Source organism: Bos mutus, chromosome 25 (assembly GCF_027580195.1).
Source record: "Bos mutus isolate GX-2022 chromosome 25, NWIPB_WYAK_1.1, whole genome shotgun sequence".
In the NCBI taxonomy this organism is placed as follows: Eukaryota; Metazoa; Chordata; class Mammalia; order Artiodactyla; family Bovidae; genus Bos; species Bos mutus.
The window spans coordinates 4,595,306-4,621,473 of NC_091641.1; the positions used below are offsets into that span (position 1 = coordinate 4,595,306).

The following is a 26,168-nucleotide window of genomic DNA, read 5'->3' on the forward strand; positions in this document are numbered from 1 at the left end:
GTGCCCTTCCTCCCAGACTGCAAACCCCGGCAGCCCTGTACCTGTCTGTCACCTCAGTTTGGGCTCCACCTCTCTGCCCCGTGGTATGTAAAGTGCTTCCAGACCAAAAGCCAGCGATCATGAGGCTTGTTGTTGTTCAGTCGCTCAGTCGTGTCCGACTCTTTGCGACCCCATGGACTACAGCACACCAGACTACTCTACGCTCCGCTATCTCCCAGAGCTTGCTTAAACTCATATCCATTGAGTCGGTGATGTCATCCAACCATCTCATCCTCTGTCGTCCCCTTCTCCTCCCGCCTTCAATCCTGCTCAGCATCAGGGTCTTTTCCAATGAGTCAGCTCTTCCCATCAGGTGGCCAAAGTATTGGTGCTTCAGCTTCAACATCAGTCCTTCCAAGGAATATTCAGGGTTGATTTCCTTTAGGATTGACTGGTTTGATCTCCTTGCAGTCCAAGGGATTCTCAAGAGTCTTCTGCAACACCAGAGTTCGAAAGCATCCATTCTTCGGCACTCAGTCAGCTGAGGCTTACTCAGTCAGTTTGCCTTCCACAGGGTTATACTGAGCCTCCTGATGTTCAGTGTCCACCAACAGTTGTTTCAAACACGTTCTCCATTTTATAGTTACTCAGTATTTTCACTGTTTTTCATACCATATTACTTTCCACAAACCTCACAACTGATCTGAATTCACCAGGCCAGATAAGAGGCTATCGTGAAAGACTGGCGATGAAGGGTCCGTTGTTGTAATTAGGATACATTGGGCATTCCGTCCCCAAATAAGACTTCGCATACACCCTGAATTCTCGTTGTATGAAATATTAGATTTTTATAGGAAATAATTGTGGGGCATAATTTTTACTTTGCAGAAGCCTTCATTTTATAAAAAAGGCCTAGCTGCAAGTAAGCAGTGTTCTTCCTTAGCCTATTTAAGAGATTGGAAGATGACCGTTGTAAGCAGAGCTAGGTGATGGTCAGCAGAGCCCCCGAGCCTCGAGTCCTGGCAGTGGCTTCCAGGTGGAGCCGTCAGTCAGAAGCAGAGTCAATGCACAGGGAAGTGTCGGCGTGTCCGGGCACCCGGGACGCAGTAGCCAGGTGAGGGCACTGAGGGCTGTCGTATGAAGACCTGATCCAACTTGGGACTCGGTTGCCCCAAAGGATCTTGTGTGTCTGGAGCCAAAAACGCCAGGCAGGGTAAGAGCCAGAGAGTCCAGCGTGTGTCTAGAAGGTTCTAGGAGTTTAGATGGGGCGGACAGGTAGGTCAACAACCAGTGTCTCGCGAAGAACTAGAGCCGTACTTCTCCGTGTGTGGAGAGCCTGTTCAAATGCAAGCTCTGCCTGAGGAGGTCCAAGGTGAGGCCTGAAATGCTGCAGGTCCAACCAGCTCCAGATGGTGCTGAGGCTGAGGGCCACAGACAATCCTCCGGCTGGTGAGGACCTTGTGAGCCAGAGCAGCTCCTTCTGGGGAGTCAGCTGTTACTTGTGGCCCAGGGGAGACCTCAGTGCTAGACTAGTAGATGGAGAGAAGAGGATCTGACTTACATAAACATTGCTCACCTGTACCATTTCACCCTGACGCTTCCTGTACCTGTTGGGGCTGGCAGTTATACCTGAGGGACGCCAGAAATCCCAGCTATGACCCCAGGAGAACTCCCCGAAGAGCCAGAAGGAGACACACTTGCCCTTCCTTCTTGTCCAGGAGCCCAAAGGCCAGCAGGATGGCAATAATCTTTAATTTGAAAAAAAAAAGGAAGGGCTTTCCTGGTGGCTCAGTGGTAAAGAATCCCGTCTGCCGATGCAGGAGAGTGGGCTCGATCCCAGATCCGGGAAGATTCCACGTGTTGCATGGTAACTGAACACCTGTACTACAACTACTGAGCCTGTCCTCTGGAGCCCAGTGTTTACAAGCGTTAGTCACTCAGTCGTGTCCGACTCTTTGCGACCCCATGGACTGTAGCCTGCCAGGCTCCTCTGTCCGTGGGATTCTCCAGGCAAGAATACTCGAGTGGGTTGCCATTTCCTTCTCCAGGGGATCTTTCCGACCCAGGAATCAAACCCAGGTCTTCTGCACTGCAGGCGGATTCTTTATAGTGTGAGCCCAGGAGCGGGAATTACTAAAGCCGGTGCATCTGAGAGCCTGTGCTCCCAAGAAGAGAAGCCCCCACACCCCAAACTAGCGTGTAGTCCCCACTCTCTGCAACTGGAGGAAAAAGCCCTCGCAGCAACAAAGACCCAGCACAGCCAGAAATAAATAGTTGTGTTTTTTTTTTTTAAGTTAGCAAGAAAGCAGCCCTCAGACTCTCTTACTGTCTGCCATAAACGTTTTTCTTGAGTATGATCGCGTGTGCCTGGAGCACAGACTGTCTGAAGCTGGATGCTGCGGGCTCCGTCAGGACAGAATGTGGCCTTTTCTCACGTCTAATGGGACCTCGTGTTTGGGGAGTCTGTGTGCCTGCTCCCCTGTGTACACGTGGGGTGTGCGCATGGCAGGGGGGCTCTCCTCGTGTAGGGGTCACATGTCACACCATCCACACACGCTTGGATTTAGACACGGATGCAGAGCACACGTAAGGCGGTGTTGGCTCTATTTCACCAGCGACCATGTGGTCTGGGTTTTGTTTCCCCGTCAAGTTTAGGAAATTAGCAATCACATTTTAACCTTGGCTTCTTAGATAACGCGTGGAATGGTCCATTTCTGATTAATAGGACTTAAGACGTCAGTAAGTTCTGGACTTTGGGTTTAACTACTAACCTCATGCATGGAGGGTGATGAAGAAAGCTCCCGTTAACTGAGCATCTGCTCTGCTCCAGGCAGGCTCTTTAGAGATGTGTTCAGTCATCACTAAAGCTCTGCCAGCTGTGGGCATTACAATTCCTATTTTATAGACGAAGCTGTTTATAGATTATTTATGGGTTCCTATTTATAGAGGAACTGAGATGGGGTAGTTGGAGAAACGGGGTGGGTGTTGGGTCTGACGTGTTTTGTGAAACGTGGGTCCCACAAAGGCACTCACCCGCCAATGTCCAGAGTCGAGGAGAGGAACTGGGCTCCCAGGCTCTAGTGGTGTCTCCTTCTGCTTCTGGACAGAGGCCCCATTTCTTCCCAGCTCCTTCCCTCTGCCAGGAGACAGAACCAGGGCTCTGACAGGGCCAGCATGCCCGGGAACTTCTCACAACCCAAGCAGGGGCATCCCAGCCAGAGCCGCGTCCAGGCCTCTGCCTGAGAGAGCCCGTGGCTCCCGTCCCGGCCTTTCCAGGCCCAGGTGTCCGCTCTGCTCCAACCCTGCGGGGACGAGGGAGGAAGCAAGAGGGAGCAGGAGCCGGTTCTGTTGTCCACGGGCTGCTCTCTTCCCCTCTCTGCTTCCATGGCGACTTCATTAGCAGCAAACTGCTAATTGAACTTCGTATTTATGATCAGAAAATAAAATCATTGGACCTTTTTGAAGCAGAATTTTATGAGTCTTGACTCTGACAACTGAGTCAGCAGTGAAGGGCCTGTGCTGTTGAGAATTGTGGTTTCAAGGCAGAGATAAATAAGCAGACAGCGCGGGGAGGAGGCCCACCCCAAGTCCTTGGGCGGAACCGGACCTCAGCGGGTCGGCCAGCGGGACAGGCGGGGTCTGGGCCGGGGTTCCTGTACCGAAGCCACCAGTCCCCCCCTCCCCCGGCCATGGGCTGTTTTGTCTCTCAGGTCACCGAGCGCCCGTGGGGCTGTTCCCGTCGCAGAACCATTGGTTTTTGCTCCGTCTCCTCCTCACTGTACTGGAACAGTCCTCCCCACGGGCTCAGACGCGCGCCTCCCGGGGCGTGTGCAAAGGACGCTCTCGACACCACTTCCTCTCGTGTGATGCTGCTCCACCGAGGGCTCTCGGGGCTCCCTTTCCCCCTTGGCCTCGAGCAGCCCCTCCTCCCGGGAGGATTCAGCTCCTCGGCTCCTGGGATGTTGGCTTCATCCCCCTCGTGGACCCTTGACAAGGCCCGTGGGGATCTCTTCACCCAGCCGTGGGGAAAAAAAACAAACTTCTGCTATCCGTGTTTGGTCTCTCCGACAGGGCGTGTTTCAGAATTCAGAAGGGACTTGAGGGCTTCCCACCCTGGAACGTGGGCAGACGCCCTCTGCCCTGAAACGCCCCCATGAACGGGGCAGCTTCAGGCAGCATCGTCCTTGCTGCTTGTCGCCTGAAACTGGAAGCATCCGCTTCTCTGAGGGGAGGGGAGGGCGGGGGGTAATGAGAGGTCAGTGTGCGGGGGCAGAAGACCATGGTCAGCCCCTGCTCTCCCCTACCCCTGTGGGGGGTCCTGGGCCCAGCGTTCAGCACCTTCTCCTGCAACAGAGCCTCTTCTGCAACACGGAGGGCCGCGGGCCCTGGTCTCTGGGATGCCTGCTGTGAAGGGCGGGAGGAAACTCAGAGGAGGGCCCAGCAGGGTCCAGGCCGGGCGGGGATGCTGTAATTCAGTAGTGCCTCAGCTCACCACGGCCCCTGTGCTCCCTCGACGGTGCGTGGCCGCGCTCATGGCTGAAATGGCACCCAGGCCCCCTGCCAGCCCCGAAACCCCATTACGGTGTGCTCTGACCGTGAAGATTGCATCTTCACGCTGTACTTCCCTGCCATCGATTGGTTCGGGGAGTCGTCCCTCCGCTGACAGCGTCATGGCAATGCTCACGGCACAGCAGGTGACGAGGGGGCCCCCCAACCCCGCGGGAGGCACACGGAGCCCCCTGACCCCGCGAGGAACCAAACTGCCAGCACGGTCCAGCGCTTCTCAGAGCTGCGGGCTGAACCCATGGAGGGAGGTATGGCCTTCGGGTGAGATGGGGGTTAGACAGGGTCCTGGGTGGGGGCCTCCTGATGGGCTTAGTGATCTTGGAGGAAGAAGAGACAGCAAAGCCCCCAGCCCCCACGAGCTTACACTGAGGAGCCGTGAGGACAGAGCGAGAGGGCGATGCCTGTGAACCAGGGGAGGCACTCACCAGACACTCAGCCACCAGCACCCTGATCGCAGCATCCAGCGTCCAGAGCTGGGGGGATCGACGCTGGTTGAGCGCCTTCGGCACTCAGCCTCTAAGCGGACCGAGACCCCACATGACCTCAGGCAAAGCCTGAGGGTTCTCTGAGCCTCGGTCTCCTGGAAGAACAGTATCAGGACGGCCGGGAGGCGGTGCGGGGAAGGGGGCTTCCCTCCGCCTGCTCCTGCAGGAGGGCCAGGAACGGGGGGAATAAGCAGCCAGCGTCTCCAAGAGAGCCTCCTTAGGAGGCTTTAAGGCGGTGCCCTGCCCAGACAGGGGAGGGCCCACTTCCTCCTCCTCAGTTCAAGCAGCAGTTAGGCCATCAGCGCCTGGAACGTGCGTGGACGCCCGCAGACCACACGGCTCCCAGGCCCCGGCGCCCACCGGCCAGCCTCCCAGCGTCCAAGCGTCTCCACGCCCGCGTGCTCCCCTGTGAGCTCAGCACTGACACTGTCCCCACGGACAGAGGAGACACCCAGGACTCGGGAAAGAGGCCGGAAGGCCCCCGTCTGCCCTGCAGACTCACCCCCACTGCTGTGCCCATCGGCTGACCCCGAGAAGCCCGTCCATGGCTCCCTGACCTTTGGCCTCTCCCATCTGACCAGTGGGAGAACACAGGGAGGGCAAAGGTCAGGTGATTCATCGTCTGGCCCCTCCCTGGGGGCCAACTTGGGGTTTGCAGAACCCACTACCCCCACACACCCGCCCCTTCAGGCCTGCGGGAACTGTGGTGGTGCAGCCCAGGAGACTGCCCTCTTCCCAGTCTGCCACTGACCTCCACAGCTTTGCAGATTATCTGTTAACCACACTCCACCCAGACCCAGCTTTGCCACATCTGTGTCCTGCCGGCCCCTGACCTGCCCAGGGTCACCCAGCTGGTCAGTGGTGGCCACAGCATCCTGCCTGTAGCCACTGTGGGAGTCCTGTCTGGAGGTGCCTAGCAGGGAGGAGATACGTGAGGTGAGGGCAATCAGGGAGAGCTTCCTGTAGGAGGAGGCATTGGTGAGGGAGGGCCTTGAGGTCGGATAGGAGTTTGGGAGACATGATTCGAGATGCTTCTGGGTGTGTTTGTGTCCTGAAGCTGCCGTAACAGATTCCCACAGTAGGGATGGCCTCAGACGAAAGAAACGATGTTCTCAATCGTAGAGGCCAGGAGTGTGAAATCAAGGCAGGGCCGTGCTCCCTCCAGGGAGGACCCTTCCTTCCTTGGAGTTTCTGGCGGCTCCAGGTGTTCCGTGGCTCTTGGCCTCCTCGCTCTGTCTCTGCATCCCACCGTCACGTGGCCGTCTTCCCTCTGTGTCTCTGTTTGCGTCATTGGGTTTAAAGCCCCCCTAATCCACGCTGACCTCGTCTTCATTTAGCTACATCTGCCAAGACCCTGTTTCCTAAAAGGTCATATTTTAAGCTTCCAGGCAGACATGGCTTTGGGGTCACTGTTCAGCCCAGTCCACCTGGGAGACAGAAGAATGAATGGCCCGGGTGGAGGGAGACCGGGAGGGGTGTGAGGTGGGAGGAGTGGGCTGTGCAGAGCGAGACGATGGGGTCTTTACTCAGCCAGTCGGGAGTAAATCTAAGGGCCGGCGCTGGCGGGGGCGGGGGCAGGGTGACAGGGCCACTTTGGGAGACGGAGTGGGGTCTCCTTGCAGAGTTCAGCATGCACCCGCCCGGTGACCTGCAGTCTTTACTCAAAAGACGTGACAACATACACCCTCGTGGAGGTTCATACGGGAATGCCCCTAGGGCCAAACTGGGCCACGACCCAAATGTCCGCCAGCAGGTGAATGCATAAACCATGGCCCACACGTCAGTGGCCAAGGAGGGACAAGCCAGACCCTGGAGAGCCGGCCAGGCTGCTGTACTTTGCTGAGGTCCAGAGAAAAGGCAAGACTGTGAGCACGGCCGAGCCAGCCTCTGGGGTGGGGGTGGGGAGGAGCACGTGAAGGGCCGTGAGCGCCCTTGCTCGGGTGGCCGCTGGGCCCTGCGTCTCGGTCGGGCTCTCGGCGACCGGGTGCTTTGTTTTCAGACCGTTCATTTAAGACGCACGCAGCTGACTGGTCACCCTGCAGTTGTGTAGACAAGGAAAGGGAGCAGAAAGGCTGGGAAAGAGAGGAATTGGGCTGAGCTGGAGGTCTGGGCTCTGTGTGGCGTGGGGCCAAGGAGCCTGGCGTGAGAAGCTCCTGTCTGGTGGCCGGGGGACCTAGGGGGCCTCCTGGCTTCCAGGAAAGTGGCGGGCCGGCCTTTCGTATCCTCCTAGGCCAGCAGGCCAGGCCGTCACGTGTCACCTCCGTCTCGCTCACAGTCTCCCTAAGAGTCTGCTGACCCGTCCACTTTTAGGGCCTCCCAGGGGGGTTGGGTGGTCCCCAGCCCACTGCAGCCCTCAGGGGGCAGTCCAGTGGGACTGAGCAGAGAGAGGTGGGCACCATGGTCAGAGGAGCTGAGTCAGCGTCCAAGGAGGATGTTGGGAGGAGAAGAAAGCGTAGTGGGGCCCTTGGCTCTGGGCAGCCCCGCATGGGGCCCCCGGAAGCATCGTCCATCCGGGAAGGAAGGTTCTGGGCCCCACACTTCCCATCAGCCAGCCTCCCGCCTCCACGCAGCTGACAGTCAGGACCGTGGCCTCCTGGGTGAGGTCCGTACAGCTGCAGGGGCCCCAGGAAGGATGGGCTGAGCTGCTGCCCCTTCCCCTCCCCTCCTGTCCCCCATCCCCACCGCCCCCCCATGGCAGACACAGCCCTCTTGCTCCGCAGCACCCTGCCCACCCCAGGAGCCTCAGTCTCCTCCTCTCCCAGCCTCCCCCTCTGCGGAAAGTCACCCACAGCCGCTGCTCAGAACAAAAATAAAAAGGGAAGTGTGGCAGCCCCCCAGCCCCCACCTCTGCCCCTGCTAAAAATAGAGGCAGCCTCTGAGGGGTTGTTGAGTGCGGGCTTCCGGGGGGGGGGGCGGGGTGCAGTGCTCTCTGCAGCCTCAGCATTTCCTGGGGGCCTGGCAGTCACTGCGCTAGAGGAGAGGGAATTGGAGAGGACCACGGAGAGACACCCCCGCCGGCCACACCTGGGGCTGAGCTGGTTTGCAAACCCGTGAGTATATTTCCAACTGGCCGGTCCTCTTACTCCGACGGGTGTGCGCCCAGCTCATGAGCCCACATCCTCGGTCAGGGAGCATCCTTTGGAGCAGGCAGGGGCCGCTATGGAGCCCCTAACCCCCTCACCGATCCGTCTGAACCGTGAGCTTGCACGGCTTCATCTTAATTTCCTAAACAACACAGGAGACTCGACAACGGGTGCCGGGCTGCTGTTTTAGGCTGTAGCTTTGATTGCACAGAGCGTGGACTAGAGCCCAGGGAAGGCTTTGAATAAATGCCTGATGATCAATTGGGACCAGAACGCTCTCATTTTTACGTGCTGGTGTTCGTTTTTTTTTTTTTTAAACCTCTTCTTCCGAGGGAGCACCGTGCAGAGGGCCAAGGCATGGGGCTGGGTGCCTGGCGTGTGCTCCTATTGAAGGAGGGAGATGCCTGCAGCCCAGCTGGTGGAGAGGAAATGTGCAAACATCTGTCCCCAGAAGCTGGGGCCTCGCCTTTATCTGCGGCTCACAGCCCCACCGCCTTGCCCTCCCTGGGGTTCCCGCCCTCCCCGGGGAGCACCTTTCAATCAGTTCCTCTGAGGTGTGTGAAGATTCCGTGTGCAGAGAAGCCAGCCTGTTGCTAAACGTTGGCCAACCGCTCACCGGGGTCCAGCGCCTGCCCGCAAGCAAAATGGAATGAGAGAGGGAGACTGCAGAGCTGAGCTGGTGGGAGACCTTTGATCCAGAATCTGGGGAGGAAGGGCGTGATGTGCGGTGAATGGCGTCCCAGGGAAGCCGGGGGACTGGGCCCCTGGGGGGTGTCGCCCTCACGGAACTTCCCGGATGCATCTCAGAAGGTTCCCCATTTCCTCACGCAGAGCTTCAGGAATCCGCTGAGTCCTGGGGGAGTGGAAGAAAGCTTTGCAGCAGCCCCTGGGGGTCTTTGGCTTATTAGAGATTGGAATCTACTTTTAGGGGTCCCACTGGTTTGAGGGAGTCAGCTGGATCATGGAGGCATCCTTTCAAATGAGAAAGAAGGATGTGTCCGCCACACAGCAGATTACGTCCTGAGATGCAGAAATGTCACCGCCAGTCGGATGAAACCCAGCCGGCTTGCGAGGCTGGGCTCGCTCAGCGATCACGAGGCAGCCGTGCTCTGCTGAGGGGACTCGTCCCTGGGGATTTCCTTGGTGGCCCAGTGGTTAAGAATCCACTCGCCAATGCTGGGAACACAAGTTCAGTCCCCGGTCCAGGAAGTTCCACGTGCTGCAGGGCAGCCAAGCCCACGAGCCACAGCTGCTGAAGCCCATGCACCCTAGGAGCCCGTGCCCTCCAGCAGGGGAAGCCTCCGCAGTGAGAAGCCCGAATACAACTGCAGAGTAGCCCCCGCTAGCTGCAACTAGACAAAGCCCATGCACAGCAACGAAAACCCAGCCAACACCCGGCCAAAAATAAATAGTGATTCGTGTGCATGCATGCTAAGTCGCTTCAGTCGTGTCCGACTCTTTGCGACCTTTTGGACTGTAGCCCGCAAGGCTCTTCTGTCCATGGGATTCTCTAGGCAAGAATGCTGGAATGGGTTGCTGTGCCCTCTTCCAGGGACCTTCTCAACCCAGGGATCGAACCCATGTCTTACATTTCCTGCATTGGCAGGCAGGTTCTTTACCACTAGTGCTGCCTGGGAAGCCCCAGCGAATAAATTAATTTAAAACAAAAACTTGTCTCTCAAGTCCATACCCATGTACAGTGTCTGGGTGCAGATTTGATGGCTGCCTTAATTATTGTTGATTATGTCATGTGGCACAGGCAAAGAAAAAAATCTTTCTGGTTTGCACCTGATTCACAAGCTTTCACTTACATGGTGAGAAGCTGGAGATGATCTCTGAACGTCAAGATTCCCGAATTCCCATCACTGTTCCTTTCAAACACTTGGTCAAGTTATTTCTAGCATGACTGTGTGGGAAGGATGAAACGTCAGAAAAAAAAAAAAACACAGCCTCATATTTGCCGGTGCCTGGTGGCAGAGAAAGTGAAAAAGAAACACCCTCCAGCCTCCAGCCCTGCCAAATTCAATCAGAGACACCTTGACATGGCAGTCCCTTGAGAGGCGGGCTTCAGCTGCTGGGGAGGAAAGTCCGCGTGTTTGGAGGTGTTTTGCGACCTTGTCTTCCCGACTCCCCTGACGTGGAAAATGTGAGTCTTCGGCGTTTGTATGTTTCGAGCTGGCGGGTGGCTTTAAAACAGGTGAGCCGGATTACAGGAAATCACTCAGGTCCGGGTGCCAGGTGCCCACGGTCTCGGGAGGTTTCAGAGCAGGCGTGTGATGACCGGGAGGCCGGGTCGGGAGCCAGGCATGCATCCCGGCCAGGCCGGCGTGCCCCCCAGCCCTCCCCGCGGCCCGGCGCCCCTGCCGCCCACTCTCCTCCCTTGACGGCCGTCTTGCTTCGTTTCTCTGTCCTGTTCTCACCCCGCACCTGCGGCTACTAAATAAAGCTCCGAGTTCCTGTTCCCTTTTCTCTGTCCCCATCTCTTCTTCATACCCTCACCCGCCTCCCTCTGCCTCTCTCTCCGTTTCCTGGACACAGAGGTTCTCATCGTCTGCTCCTCCGATCCCCAGGCTTCCAGAGCCTGAGGGCTGAAACGCCAGGGGAGCAGAGCACGTGGCTGTCTGACACCCCTGCCCACCCGGGTGTCCCCCCACCCCCGCCTCAGCTCCCTTATCTCTTCATCAGAATCGGTGATGCCTTCGGCAGGGCTGTTAATGGGTTCCGGTTAATCTTGGTTGTCAACCTGGTACCTCACGTGTGCTCGAGAAACTGTCGCTGTTTTCGTTGATTTGCTTTGATTCGAGGTGACGTGGGCATCACGAAGCCCACCGTTTTAATGTGACCAGTCCTGCAGCGTCTGGCCGCTGCCATTTCTTCTAGTTCCAACCGTTCTCGTCACTCCCGGGTAAAGCCCCGTGCCCATCAGCGGCCACCCCCTCCTGCCCCCGCCCCAGCCCCTGGCCGCCGCCAACCTGCTTTCTGTCTGTGTGCACCGCCGCTGTTCAGCACTCTGTACCGACTGCCTAACAGCGTGTGGCCTTTGGAGTGTGGTTTCTTTGCTCAGTTCGATGTGTTCGACGTTTTTGTCCGTGTTGTGGCATGGATCTGTCCTTTGTTTCTTTTTACAGCTGTAGTATTCCATTGTGTGTATAAGATGTCTTCCTTTGAAGGGTCACTGGTGGTGGGGGTTCGAGGCTGCCAGGACTGGAGAAGGAAGTGGGAGACACGGGAATGTGGCACGTGGCCCTGCCCACTCCCAGGGCAGTTCTGTCCCATGGCCGTGACAACTCCGTGCCACCCCTTTGAGGGCCAGGTGGGAGAAGTCTGCCGTTTGACTCTGCTCCTGATGTTCTAGCAATCAATGACAGCCAGCCTCGATGATCCAAAGGAAAAGGAAGCTGGAATAACAGAAAGCTAATTGAAATGAGGCGGCAGGGAGGTGGGAGGCAGGGAGCAGGGCCCCGTTCCATGAGAGAGCTGTTTATTTGGGGGTTCATTCGGAGTCGAGAGACCCTTTCTAAGCATCTCTCCCTCTCGAGAGCCTGATGCTTATTGGAACACACAAGCCTATTTCACTCCCAACATGGTGGATGTTCCATGCACGCATTGTAACTAACTTACTCAACGCCATCTCTTTGGCAGAACATCTCGGGATAGAAAACCTGGTTTGAATTTCACTTCCCTCATATGGAAGTGCCCTTGTTATAATAATGGTGGCAACGCGCACACTATATTCTTCTAAAAATGTGTCCGGTAAATAGGGTTGCTGCTGAGAGACCCAGGGAGGAAGGGGAACTTGGACAGATCCAGCATCGGGAGCCACCCCAGGCTCGGTCGTTGGTCCCAGAAGGATTGGGAGGTGGTGGTGGTTGCAGTTCTTGGCTTAACTCAGTCCTGTTCAGACGCTCTGAAGAGTGAGGCGCGTCTCTTGTTTTTCCTGCACAGTTAAAAACTAAAACTCGCTCCTGTGTCCTGTGGTTTTCCAGAGCTGGTACCTTGATAATTCCGTTCGTGGAGTGGGTCTGGAGTTGACTAAATTACGTACTGATCCACCACACGGGACTCACGGAGGACAGAGTCCCCCGCTCTGCGCCCGACGGCGGTCTCTTCTTAGACCTGCCTGCTCCACCCTCGCTGTTCGCTGTGGGTTTTGTTACTGAGTCATTCTGCGCCCTCCTGGGATCTGGATGCCACCTCCGACCCCCTGGGTGTCTCCGCTGCGGCTCAGCATTTGTCACGCAGCTGGCCCAGCAACGTGCCTTCTGAGGGTCAGCCGGGGAGAGGTCTCCGCAAACCTCCTGTTACCTGCCACGCTGAGAATGTGACATGTTGGGCTGACACCCCCCCCGCCCGCCGCCAAATGCCGGCCCGTGGTGGGTTGTCCATTCTCAAAGTGTTAGGATCCCAGCAATGGAACCCCAGCGCCCCAGTGGCTGACTTGGGCTCTGCTTTTGTTTGTTCTTAGTGTTTATTTATTGAGAGTGGCGGGGCCTGTGAACGCTTAGCTGTGGCATGTGGGATCTGGTTCCCTGACCAGGGATCGAACCCGGGCGGCCTGCATTGGGAGCGTGGAGTCTTAGCCACTGGACCACCAGGGGAGTCCCCGCCCCACTGACTAGAGTGGGGTGTCCTTGAAAATGCAGCGTGTCCTTCAGACTCCGGGAGGGCCCCAGGGAGGCAGCCCGTTGCAAAAAAGCGGGGGTTGCCGTCACGCTGATGCGAGGAGCTGGGGAGAGTGGAGGCCGCTGAAGGGTTCTCAGGGCAAGATGGGGGACCTGTGGCTTTTCTGCATTTTCATGGTTTGTGACAAGACGGCTCTGCCCCCAGAGTCAGAAGCTGGAGGGAGGTATATTCTAGACTTCCAGTCCACGACTGATTGGGACTAGAAGATGGATTGGCGCTTAGATCTGAACTGCAGGCCCAGCGAAACCCGTGTGAGCCCGTCAGGCGGCTGTCATGTGCAAAGCTCCCCACCCCCGCGAGGGAAAGGTCTTTTCCACTGGAAGGAGGAAAGGATAAGCAGAGAGCCAGCGCGCATCCATCAGAAATCGACCACTCGATTAATATTAAACGCCTATTTGTGAAAGATCCTTGCTAGCCCTCGGGGGGCACACAGGGAAAGCAGGAGATGGCCCTGCCCAGAGGGCTGTAAGCGACGTGGCACGCAGGAGCTCACACCACCGGACACGAGCAAGCAAATCAGAAACCCAGATGGCAGGGCTGAGGACAGGACTTTAAAGTTTCCTCTAAAATCTGTCTGGTGTGGAGGTCATTATTCAGGACGCCAGGGTAGAGGTGGCTCTCCACCTGGAGTCTGCTGAAGACTTCTGAAGGTGTGGACTAGTGAGATTAAGTGCCTCGTATGTGGGACTTCCCTGGCAGTCCAGTGGTTAAGACTGCTCTTCAGATGCAGGGGGTGCAGGTTCCATGCCTGATCCGGGAGCTAAGATCCCGCGTGCTGCCCAGTGAAGCTGAAGATAATAATAATAATAATGCCTTCCATGTGCATTGCAGCAACCCTAAGACGTAGCTGCTGTGTCCAATTTTTTTGTTGTTTAGTCACTCAGTCATGTCTGACTCTTTTGTGACCCCAAGGACTGTAGCCCCCCAGGCTCCTGTCCATGGGATTTCCCAGGCAAGAGTACTGGAGTGGGTTGCCGTTTCCTTCTCCAGGGGATCGTCCTGACCCAGGGATGGAACCTGCATCTCCTGCATCGGCAGGCGGGTTCTTTACACTGAGCCACCCAGGAAGCCCTGTGTCCAGCTTTACAGAACAGTAAATGGGGCTCAGAGACGTTAAGCAATGTGCCCGAGGCCACACAGCGGAAAATGGCAGAATCCAGGACGATATCCTCTCCTCTGGAATAGCAGTCTCCAAGCTTTCTGGCAGGGACCAGATTTGTGGAAGACAGTTTTCCCATAGACCCGCGAGGGGAGGGTGGTTCAAGTACATTACACTTGTGTGTTTTTTTCTTTGTTGTTATTACATCAGCTCCACCTCAGCTCATCAGGCATTATTAGACCCTGGAGCTGGGGACCCGGCTTTGGAACATAGGGAAGCAGAAGTTGCTGGTGTTGTCTCTTGGGGCTAGGATTACTTGGCTTGACTCTCCTTTTGTTCGACTCGAGTAAAATTCCTGCAAGCCTTCGCCCCACAGCCTCTATCTTTGGGAGGAGGAGGTCCGTGACACTTTCTACCCTCAAGCACGATGTATTTTAAGCTCTGGAGAGCAGGAGACACCTCTTTGTGGGGGCCCTGCCCATGGAACCCCAGCCCCCCAGCTTCCTGAGCCGAAAGTGGAAGGAGTCACTCTCTCCCAGCCCTCAACCCTCCTCCCACTTTGCTTTCCTCTGCTGCCCGGAAATCTGCCCAGGGGACTGAGGTCTGAGAAAGTACAGTTCTGACCTCAAGCCTCGCACACCTCGGGGTGTTCATGAGGTCTACATGAAAGCCTGGCCTGCTGCTTCCTGCACCAGCATTTTCGACCAGCCCTGGAGGCCTCTCTAGAAACAGCTGCTGGGAGCCCAGTGCAGCTGGGGAAAACCAGAGCCTCGAGCCTCCCGCCGGCCTCCCTGCCGCAGCCGGGCCGTCCTCCCTGATTTCAGCGGTGGGTGCTCTCCCTGGGTGATGATGGGGGATTTAAGAGAGCTGGAGGCAAAAACACCCCACCACCACTCCCGACACCACCGCCCTGCGCCCGTATAGGAAAACCTGACGTGTGCGTTTTTCTGGATACTAACCTGGTTGATTGAAGCCTTTGGCAGGCTTATTTCCAAACACATGGAAGCGTGTTTAGGGGTGTCACTGCCTTTACCTGTCCCCCATGACATTTCAAGAAATAGCCGGCCCCACAACCAGAAATGCATTTTAAATTGATCGCCGCATCGATCCTAAGTAGGTGTTCAGGGTGTCTGATAAAACGCAGCAGGAGAGACCCGCGCTCGCTCTGCGTGCAGCCCGCCCACCAAGGCCTCAGAGGACGCGGCTCTGGGCCCTGGAGATAGCTCGGTCTGAGCAGCTCGGCGACCTGCAGCCCCCCGGCCCGTGCCTGGCTGGCGTGCCTTCTCAGCTGAAGCTCGGCGCTGTGACGAGGGCCGGCCAGCTGCGGTCCAGGCCCCTCCTCCTCCTCCTCCTCCTCCTTCAGCAGCCTCTGCTCCCACCTTTCTGTCACCCCTCCTTCCGACGAATCTGCAAGGTTTTCTTACCTTCGTTCCTTCAAGTTTCTGTCTCCGCCTCCTTTGCTGTGCTCTGAACCTCCCTAAATGTGTCGCTCGTGTCTGATCCTCACTTGTCCTTGTCTCCTTTCTCCTGAACCTTCTCAGGGTCTCTTTTCTTGGTCTTCCGTCGTCCCAGGCTCTTAATGCTGTTGAATCCACTAGATGGATGGATGGGTGACTGGCTGGCTGAGTGACTAGGGCTCCGCAGGTCGACGCTGACGTATTCTCATTACCAAACTCTGCAGACCTTACCCCGCTCCCCGCCGCAGGCGTCCAGAGGCCTCAGGCCCCGCCTGGCCCCCTCTTGTCACCTTGTCCCGGGCTCCCATGGGATTCCCGTGCAGCCAGGCGAGGCGAGCAGAAGAGAAAGGGGAAGATTCACATCTGCACGTGGCTCCCACAGAATCTTCCGATTCTCATTCTTGCCTGCTCTCCGAGTGGGGCTCTGGCTTGACGATGCTGGTGACCTTTCCTGCGAAAGGCAAGGACCTAGTGTTTTTGCTTAGAAGGTTCTCGGGGCCTCTGGGCTCATTGCGCACTCATCCGCCCGCCCGGGAGACTCGCGGCAGCAGGCCTCTGCGGGTCAGAGCTTGCGTTGAGGACTGGGCCTGCCCCGGGTCCGGTTCTGTCCCTTCCAGAAGGCCTCCCCGAAACCCTAGGCCGGACAGGAGCTCGTGGTTCCCCCCCCCTCCTGTGCTAGAATTTAGCTTAGATGACGCTCGGGGTCTCACAGAGGGCTCCAGAATTGGAACCAGCCTGTAGTTTCCATGACTTGACAGCCCCCCATGGCCGAGGCGGGCTTGCTGACCAGGCCCGGAAGGCGCCCGCAGGAGGGAACACTGTTCCGTCACCGTCGGGGCCGCCCCTGAGCAAGACCGCGCCTCCCGGGAGTGAGAGAGGGGACCGACCGCATGCTGCCGTTAGGGTTTGGCAGAGGGGTGTCCCGCTGCGGCTCACGGAGACCCTCAGAGCTCTCACTGTGCCGTGTGTGCAAAGCTCTGGAATCCAGACAGGGCGAATGCTCATAAAGAGCCAATGTGATGAATTGATACACATTTTAGAACAATTTAAATCTGTCATCCCTAATTGCGCTTTTCACAAAAGCTTCTCTGCAGCGGTGGGAGAAAAATGAGAGCGGGCGGGCGGCGAGGGCAGAGCGTACCCACCGGTCATGCAGGAGGCGTGCACCCTTCCCAAGTGCTCTGCCCTGCTGGCTGCCAGTCAGACGCCACTGCAGAAGTCTGGGTGTGAGGCGGGGCCTGCGGGGCGGAGGCCGTGCTTGCCGCGTCCCCCCACCAACCCCAAATCCTGGCTACCCACAGATGCTCCCCACTGTCCCCAAAGCTACCAAGCTGAGACCTTCTCGTTCTGTAGAGGCCGTGAGCCCCTTGCCCGGGTCACCTGGGTAGAGAACCCCGATGAGCGTCCGGTGGAAACAGTGCCAGAGGGCCGGCTGGTGGTGGGCAGCGCCCTGGGCTGCGGGGCAGGATGAGCCTGGGGTGACGGCTGAGAAGTCTGGCTATAACTCGAGGTGGGGGGTGTTGCATATGAACTAATGTGGAGTAAAGAGAAGAGATGGACTCCAGCGGAGGCGACGGAACCTGGAGACGTGAGCAGAGACCGGCTGAAAGATGAGGGCACGGCTCAGGACTTGCGGCAGGACCCGAGAGTGGGATAGATCAGTCGTCCTGCCCGTGCGCCACAGCGGTGGGGTGTTGCTTACCGCCTCCCAGGCCGTGCTCCATCTCCTAGGAGGTCTCCCTCCGAGTCACACTGTTTCTGTCCTCTGCAGGCCTTTGTACACGGGCAGTACTTAGTCCTTGTTGATTTCGTGCTTACTCTGGTTTTGTATTTAGGGGGAAAAAAGGAGCAGGAACAAATAGATAAAGAACTTGCTCAGGCTGTAAGACTTACAAGTCTGTGGCTGGCTGGAAGCTATGTGATTTTCTCAAAAGGCTTGGGTCTTGTTTGTTATTTGTATCTGCTAGGACGATTGTTGCCTGCAACAATTGCTGACTGCAAGTTTTAATAGAAACAAAATCAGAGTTTTATACGTGCCAGGGATTTTATTCGTCTCATGAACAAAGAACTCAAAGGTTAGCCTGGACCCAGAGTCCTTTCAGCGTCCTGGGCGGCCATGTTCGAGCGTGACCTTCACGCTCACGAGACTGCTGCTCTGCTTCCTTGCGTTGCACCTGCATCCAGGCAGGAAGACAGGGGCGAGCGAAAAGTGCTCCTCACCTGACTCTGCCGCCTCTCCAGACCCTTCCAGATGTGTCATCTGGAAACTTCCACGTGCAGCTCATTGGCCAGACCTGTGTCACACACCCACAATTCCAGCTGCAACAGAGGCTAGAAATGCAGTTTTTTAAAGGTGGGCACAGTAATGCTCCAAACAAAACCGGGGCTCTGTTAATAAGAGAGAGAATGGAGAGACTTCCAGGTGGTCCAGTGGCTAAGACTCCATGCTCTCAATGGCAGGGGGCCCAGGTTCGATCCCTGGTCAGGGAACTGGATCCCACGTGCCACAGCCAAAACCCGGCACAACCGTGTGTGTGTGTGTCTGTGTGTGTGTCTGTGTGTCTGTGTGTGTGTGTGTCTGTGTACATCAGTCACTCAGTCATGTCTTTGCAACACCAGGCTTTGTAACCTGCCAGGCTCCTCTGTCCGTGGAATTTTTCAGGCAAGAATACTGGAATGGGTTGTCATTTCCTCCTCCGGGGGATCTTCCTGACCCAGGGATTGGACTTGTGTCTCCTGTGTCTCCAGCGTTGTGGGTGGATTCTTCACCTGCCAGCCATCAGGGAAGCCTATATATCACACACACATGTACTGAAGGGCTATTTATTATTAAAAAAAAGAGAGAGAGAATGGATATTGGGTTGGCTGCTGGCAGTCTCTGCCACTCCACTGTGAATTTAAAATGATAATTGCTGCTTTCACAATATGTACCAGCGAAGCTCTCCTGATTGCTGTACACATGTTAATTCATGGGAAGTATTATCATCCCAATATTTCAGTTGAACGAGCTGAGACAGACAGAGGTTAAAAGTTAACTGGGACGCCAGAGAAGACTCCTGAGGAGGAGTTTTCTCGCTGCTTCTCTCGGTGCCCTTTTTTGCAGGAATGAAAGGCCTGGCAGGGCAGGAGACCCAGGAAGGGCTGCTTCTAGTGCTTTTCCATTAAGCTTTCACTTCAAGGCTGCGAACACAGCAGACAGTGTGGTGAGTCCCCAAGTCTCCAGCCCGTTCTCCCAGGCAGTAGATTATCCTTCTCAATAATCTTCCCCACCGCCTTTTTTTCCTCTTTTTTTTGCCAGAAGTCCTTTCAATGAAGTGGAGGTTTCATTGGAATAATTAAACCTTCCATTTCAAGCCTCTCGTTCCAATCATCCAGGCAGATCAATTAACCAGAGGCACATTCATCTAGCTGACTGTTGACCCCTTCTCGTTGCAGACTTTTGCGCTGGGGCGGCTCACAGAGAGGGAGAGGCGTCTGTCCCTCTTTCCAAAGGGCTTGACGTCTGATGTGGTAGCAGCCTCGTTGTTTATTTTATTCAGGATCTGATTTGTATTTTTTCACCCAACAGATATATATTGAGCACCTCTGAAGAATCAGGCCCTGGGCTGAATGAGGGAGGTGGGGTTGTGGTGGAGGGTACAAAGGGGAAGCAGACGCAGTCCAGGTAGCTGAACCCCATGAACCTGTTTCCTCTTCTGTGAACTGGGGCCAGTGGTAGTAGCTACCTCACAGGGTGGCTGTATCAAATGACATCCTCCACATGCACCACTTTTCTCTTTAACTTCAGTTCAGTTCAGTTCAGTTCAGTCGCTCAGTCGTGCCCAACTCTTTGCGACCCCATGAACTGCAATCATAGCAGGCCTCCCTGTCCATCACCAACTCTCAGAGTTTACTCAAACTCATATCCATCGAGTCAGTGATGCCATCCAACCATTTCATCCTCTGTCGTCCTTCTGCCTTCAATCTTTCTGAGCATCAGGGTCTTTTCAAATGAGTCAGCTCTTTGCATCAGATGGCCAAAGTATTGGAGTTTCAACTTCAACATCAGTCCTTCCAATGAAAACCCAGCACTGATCTCCTTTAGAATGGACTGGTTGGATCTCCTTGCAGTCCAAGGGACTCTCAAGAGTCTTCTCCAACACCACAGTTCAAAAGCATCAATTCTTTGGCGCTCAGCTTTCTTCATAGTCCAACTCTCACTTCCATACATGACCACTGGAAAAACCATAGCCTTGACTAGATGGACCTTTGTTGGCAAAGCAATGTCTCTGCTTTTCAATATGCTATCTAGGTTGGTCATAACTTTCCTTACAAGGAGTAAACGTCTTTTAATTTCATGGATGCAGTCACCATCTGCAGTGACTTTGGAGCCCAAAAACATAGTCAGCCACTGTTTCCACTGTTTCCCCATCTATTTGCCATGATGTGAGAGGACCAGATGCCATGATCTTAGTTTTCTGAATGTTGAGCTTTAAGCCAACTTTTCACTCTCCTCTTTCACTTTCATCAAGAGGCTTTTTAGTTCCTCTTCACTTTCTGCCATAAGGGTGGTGTCATCTGCATATCTGAGGTTATTGATATTTCTCCCAGCAATCTTGATTCCAGCTTGTGATTCTTCCAGCCCAGTGTTTCTCATGATGTACTCTGCATATAAGTTAAATAAGCAGGGTGACAATATACAGCCTTGACCTACTCCTTTTCCTATTTGGAACCAGTCTGTTGTTCCATGTCCAGTTCTCTAAATTACTTATTTTTAATTGGAGGCTAATTGCTTTACAATATTGTCTCAGTTTCTGCCGTACATCAGCGTAAATCAGCCACAGGTATACGTATGTCCCGCCTCCCAGCCCTCCAGGCTATCACAGAGCACCCAGGCCTAAGCGCCCTGTGTCGTACAGCAAATCCCGCTGGCTGGCTGTTTTACGCACGGTATGTGTGTGTCTCCATGCTATTCTGTCCATCCGTCCCACTCTCTCCTCCCTCACTGTGTCCACAGGTCTGTTCACTTGGCTGCGTCTCCCTGGCTGCCCTGCAGATAGATTCATCAGTACCGTCTTTCTAGATTCCATATCTGCACTGATACACGTTGCTCACTTTTCTCTTTCTGACGTACTTCACTCCGTATGATAGGTTAGAACTGACTCAGATGCATTGTTTACGGCTGAGTAGTATTCCATTGTCTGTATATACCACAGCTTCTTTATCCATTCATCTTTTGGTGGACATCTAGGTTGCTTCCATGTCTTAGCTATCTGGAGCATTTTTTTTAAGTTTTGGTGTTTTGTTTTGTTTTTTTGATGTGGACCACTTTAAAGTCTTTATTGAATTTATTACAATACTGCTTCTGTTTTATGTGGGGGCTTTTTTGGCCATGAGGCATTTGGGATCTTAGCTTCCTCAGCAGGATTTGAACTTGAACCCCCTGCATTGAAAGGCAAAGTCATAACCACTGGACCCCCAGGGAAGTCCACACGTGAATTTAGGCAGCATCTGCCTATAGCAACTGCCGTGTGCCTTTTCCTGGAAGGTATTGGAGGATATGCTCCAGCCAAATGAGGGAATAGGATGTGGAGCCCAGGAAGTGAGGAGTCTGATTGGTTAGATTGGATGCTATGCTTTGTAAGTGTTAGCTGTGGTCGTGGCTGGTTTAATTAAGATCAGATGATGCTCAGTTGGTGAGGGTTGCGTTGGAATCTTAGTGGTATGAGGTCTCACCAGGTTATTTAACTCTGATCCGACTTCCTCATCATAAAATGGGGATAATAAAACTCATCTTAGCAAGCTCTAGCGAAGGTTAAGTCCGGTGGCATCTGTGAAGTGCCCTGCACACACTCAGTGCATCTGATTTATGAAGGGGTGAGCTGTCCGAAGTTTTACAAAAAGTAAAATATAGTAAGTGTGCAGAGAATGGAGTAACTGATTCTTTATACTTAAATGCCTGACCCATATTTCCAACTGTTGACATACGTTATTTTTTATTGTTTTTCAACCATGGTAATACATACGTTAAGCAGAGTTAAAGACTAAAGTAGCAGTTGTTGTTCAGTCACTGAGTCGTATCCAATTCTTTGTGACCCCATGGTCCTCTGCCTTCACTCTCCCGGAGTTTGCTCAGATTCATGTCCACTGAGTCAGTGATGCTATCTCATCCTGTGCCACCCGCTTCTCCTTCTGCCTTCAGTCTTTCCGAGCATCAGGGTCTTTTCTGATGAGTCAACTCTTTGCATCAGGGGCCAAAGTATTGGAGCTTTGAGCATCAGTCCTTCCAATGAATATTCAGGGTTGATTTCCTTTAAGATCGATTGCTTCGATCTCCTTGCAGTCCAAGGGACTCTCAAGAGTCTTCTATAGCACTGCAGTTCGAAAGCATCAGTTCTCTGGTGCTCAGCCTTCTTCATGGTCCAACTCCCTTTCACCACCAGACACATCCACAGCTGAGCATCGTTTCCGCTTTGGCCCAGCCACTTCATTCTTTTTGGAGCTGTTAGTAACTGCCCTCTGCTCTTCCCCAGGACACCTTCCAGCCCGAGCGCTTATCTTCCAGCGTCGTGTCTTTTTGCCCTTTCGTACTGTTCATGGGATTCTCCTGGCAAGAATACTGGAGCAGGTTGCCATTTCCTCCTCCAGTGGACCACGTTTTGTCAGACTTTCTCACGATGACCTGTCCGTCTTGTGTAGCCCTGCACGGCATGGCTCATAGCTTCAGTGAGTTAAGCAAGACCCTTCACCGTGACTGTGATCCATGATGGGGAGAGAGTGAAATAGGCTTGTCATAAAAAAGCATCCATCTGTCCCCAGTGCTGATCCCCAGGGGCAGCCACTTCTAACCCTTCTCCATTTTGCTTTCTTCTGCTCCTTACCTCCTTATTTCTAAGTAATGTGCTTACGTTGCTATTTAGTGATGTGTCAGTTTTAAGACATTATTTGTCGACATGCCTTTAGGTAGATGATAATTTGTCTCCCTTTCCTAGTCCCCACTCCATGCACTTACCCCACCATCGTCTTGGCACACTCTGACCAGTTTTACCTGTCACTCTATCATGACCAGGTAAATATTGTTCAAGTTGAGGCAAGTTGTATGCTGGGATTGTGTTTCCTTCTTACCTTTTTATTTTGTCCAAAGTTAATATTGCCTCTCTTTTCATTGGCTGGGGCTTTTTTAATCATAAAATGAAAGTGAAAGTGAAGTCGCTCAGTCATGTCCTACGCTTTGTGAGCCCGTGGACCGTAGCGTACCAGGCTCCTCCATCCATGGGATTCTCCAGGCAAGAATACTGGAGTGGGCTGCCACTCCTTCTCCAGGGGATCTTCCCGACCCAGGGATCAAACCCAGGTTTCCCACATTGGAGGCAGATGCTTTAACCTCTGAGCCACCAGGGAAGCCCTTTTTTTTTTTATCATACCTGTCCTCAATTTTTTTCTGTCTGACTCTCACACCTGTCATTTGCCCAATGATGTCTAAGTTATCAAGGATGTCAGATAACCACTCATTACTCCCCCTGGCCCTCCATGGTCCTGCTGCAGTCTTGGCCAGCTTCTCTTTGCTGCATCCCTGTCATCCTGGAACACTCCTTGCTGCTCTGTTTCCTGGCCTTAATATTTTTGTTTTATTCTCTCATTTTGCTGGCGTATATCCTACAGTAGCTTCCTAAGAAAGGATGCATGGAAGCTGGATGCTTAGAGTCCTTGCCTCTCTGAAAATAGCATCATTCTGCTTTCGCACACAATAGTTCGGTAAGGTATAGAATCCTGGGTTTAGAAGTATTTTCCATCGGAAACGTGAAGGTGTCATCTCACTGTCCCCCACTTTCCAGCATCACTGTTGAAAGATCTGATGCCAGACTTACTTCTAGTCCTTTGCACATGGCCTGATGTTTCCTCCCAGGAAGATTTTAGGGTCTCCTTTTATTCCTCAGTGCCCTAAAATTTCAGGATGATACTCCGAGAAGGTTCTTCTCCACTAATTTGTACTGAGTGCTCAAAGGACCCTTCAAAACTAAATACTCATGTTTTTGCATGTGGAGAATCCTCTAATACTAGTGTCTCTGATAATTTCATCCCGTAATTGATACTGTATCCCCACAAGACATACAAGAAAGGAAGCATACTTCTGTAACCTCTTTCTAAGATTTCGCGTTATTGGATATTAGACTTCCTAAATTGACCTCATTCCCCCTCCTCCTTTCTTATTTTCATTCTCTTTAACTTTTTATTAACTTTTGGGGATATTTCCTCAACTTTATCTTCTAACTTTTCTATTGATTTTAAGCTTCCACTTACTTGATTTTAATCTCTTAAGAACTTTTTCTTGTTCTTCGATTGTCCCCTTGTCAAAGCACCCTGCATTGTTCTATGGCCGCAGTATCGTACCTGCTCTCTTCATGGATTTTAATTATTGGATTTTTTTTTTTTTTCAGTTTTCTCTTGTGTGCGTTGTCAGCTTCCTGCAGCTTCCTTGTGGCGGTTTGCCTCTTTCGATATCTTCCTTTCACATGGAGACTTTTCTCAAACATGGAGAGATCCTTGGCTGTGTATTTATTCTTATGCGACAGGCAACACAAACTGTGCTCCAAGCTCTGCTTGCGTCGTGGGCTTCGCTGGAGGGCGAATAATCGCTGGCTGATTGTGCTTGAATAACGCCGACGACAGGAAGCTCATAACTCACCAAGCAATTGAGTCCTCCTTTAAGAAGCAAGAGCTGTTTTGAATCCTGAGCCAGTATCTGCTCTGCTATCTTAAGAGCTTGGTTTTAGTTCTGTCTTACACTTGTTAAAGTGATATTTCAGGGACATTTTGTACATACACCTACTGGGTGTAAGTGAAAGTCGCTCAGTCGTGTCCGACTCTCTGCGAACCCATGAACTATATAATCCATGGGATTCTCCAGGCCAGAACACTGGGGTGCGTAGCCTTTCCCTTCTCCAGGGGATCTTCCCAACCCAGGGATCAAACCCAGGTCTCCCGCATTGCAGGCGGATTCTTTACCAGCTGAGCCACCAGGGAAGCCCAAGGATACGAGAGTGGGTAGCCTTTCCCTTCTCCAGGGGATCTTCCGGACCCAGGAATCAAACCGGGGTCTCCTGCATTGCAGGGGCATTCTTTACCAACTGAGCTATCAGGGAAGCCCCACACCTACTGATGAGAGTCGTTTAAAAGGTGAACTTTTTTTAAGGCAATTCTAGGGACTGTACAGTAGTGATTTAAAGGAAGTCCACATCCTGCCTTCCACACTAATGATGACTTTGAACCTGTCCAAGGCCTGATTTTTCTTGGCTGTACTGTAGTGATGATGGTGGTGATGATGGTCATGGTGGTGGTGGTGGTGGTGATGTTGATGGTGATAAAACCACCTGTCTTAAAGAGTTCTCCAGCAGTTAGGCTTAGCCAAGTGCCTGGCAGAGTAAATAGTCTGCAAGCACAGGGATGATGTTTCCACCAGCTGAATGTTAAACCGATGAGTCAGTCTCTCAGGAAACATATCCTCTCTCCGACCTTAGGACCAAGTTGGTAGTTGGGTGGGTGTGTGCTCGGTCGCCTCTGACTCTGCAACCCTGTGGACTGCAGTGTGCCAGGCTCCTCTGTCCATGGGATTTCCCAGGCAAGAATACCTGAGTTGGCTGCCATTTCCTACACAAACCTGCTTTCCCTTTCCTGCAATTAAAACCTGTCTTACAATTAATTTTCTTAAAGCTTTTTCTTCTGATTATAAGAGAGGAAAAATGCAAGTGCATTCTTCTTTTTTAATGCAAATACAGAGAAGTGTCATTTCCCTGGGTGGGGTTGTGGGGCATGGCCGGCCCTGCCCTGAGGACGGTGCTGAGCAGACCAAGGAGATGGTGACCTCCAGAGAAGCCCGTCTCCCCGCCCCCACCCCTGGGGCTGAGGGTCTGTGACAGCTCACTCCTATCCAAGCTGACACCCGACAACAAGAGCTTCTGTCGGCCCTGGGAGATCTGGTGTCACCTGTGATTAATCCTCAAAGCCAAAACCCAGCAAGTGTCTGATTAAACGATGGTGTCCCGGGTCCCTGTCACCTCCGAGTGGAGCTGTGGGAGTCACCACCAAGGGACCCCAGCAGCTCTCAAGACAAGTGTCTGCCCCTCCTCACCTTCCCCCTCCCCAGCCTCCCTTCGCCCCAAACCCACAGCCCCAGCTGGGCCCCTGGAGGGCCTGATGGACAAGACGGCCTTGCCGGTCACCACAGGGAACGGGGAAGCACCGGCATGTCCCTGCCCAAACCCGCAGGCGTAGGTGCCTGAGACGTGACTCTCAGTGAAGGGAACCCTTCTGGACTCGGGAGCGTGGTTTGCTACTTTTGACCTGATGAGTTAGCAGCTGATTAGAACTGCTCTGCTCTGCAGATGTTTCAATCAGAGGCTTCTGACGGGCTTGCACTTGGCCACGAGCAGCCCCATGGTACCATCTGGCCTTCTCTCCACGCCCGAGTGTGGGGACCCGGGGCCGGTGGCCTTCCCACTGTCTGTGGGTGCGAACCAAAGCCCTTGTCCTGCAGCAGCTCCAGGTCCCGGTCCACGGCGTGTCCATCCCCTGGAGAGATGCAGGCTCCGGGATCATTTCGTTCTTTCCTTCCAGAGCAGGGCCCCCCTTCGCTGTTTGAGAGGTTCTCTGTGCTAACTCGGACCATCTTCCCCCTCACAGATCCTGGCCCGCACGACTCCACACCCAGGAGACTGGCTGAGGGCAGGCCCAGCCCCAGCTGGGAGGAGTAGAAAGAAGTCAGACGTCAGTGACCAGTGACGGGCAGGCACGTCCACCTGCCGGGCGCCGACCCTATGCCAGGTACGTCACATCATCT

At 54.0% G+C, this 26,168-nt stretch overlaps 1 protein-coding gene across 1 annotated transcript in view; it reads left to right on the top strand.

The window, feature by feature from the left end:
- The first annotated feature begins 8,014 nt into the window (after window positions 1-8,014).
- Window positions 8,015-26,168, top strand: part of CARD11 (caspase recruitment domain family member 11) — a 58,416-nt gene continuing 40,262 nt past the window's right edge. The window contains 3 exon segments of the mRNA XM_070362410.1: window positions 8,015-8,080; window positions 9,042-10,259; window positions 26,012-26,152. Coding sequence (XP_070218511.1) covers window positions 26,146-26,152 — 7 coding nt within the window. The 5' untranslated portion in view covers window positions 8,015-8,080; window positions 9,042-10,259; window positions 26,012-26,145.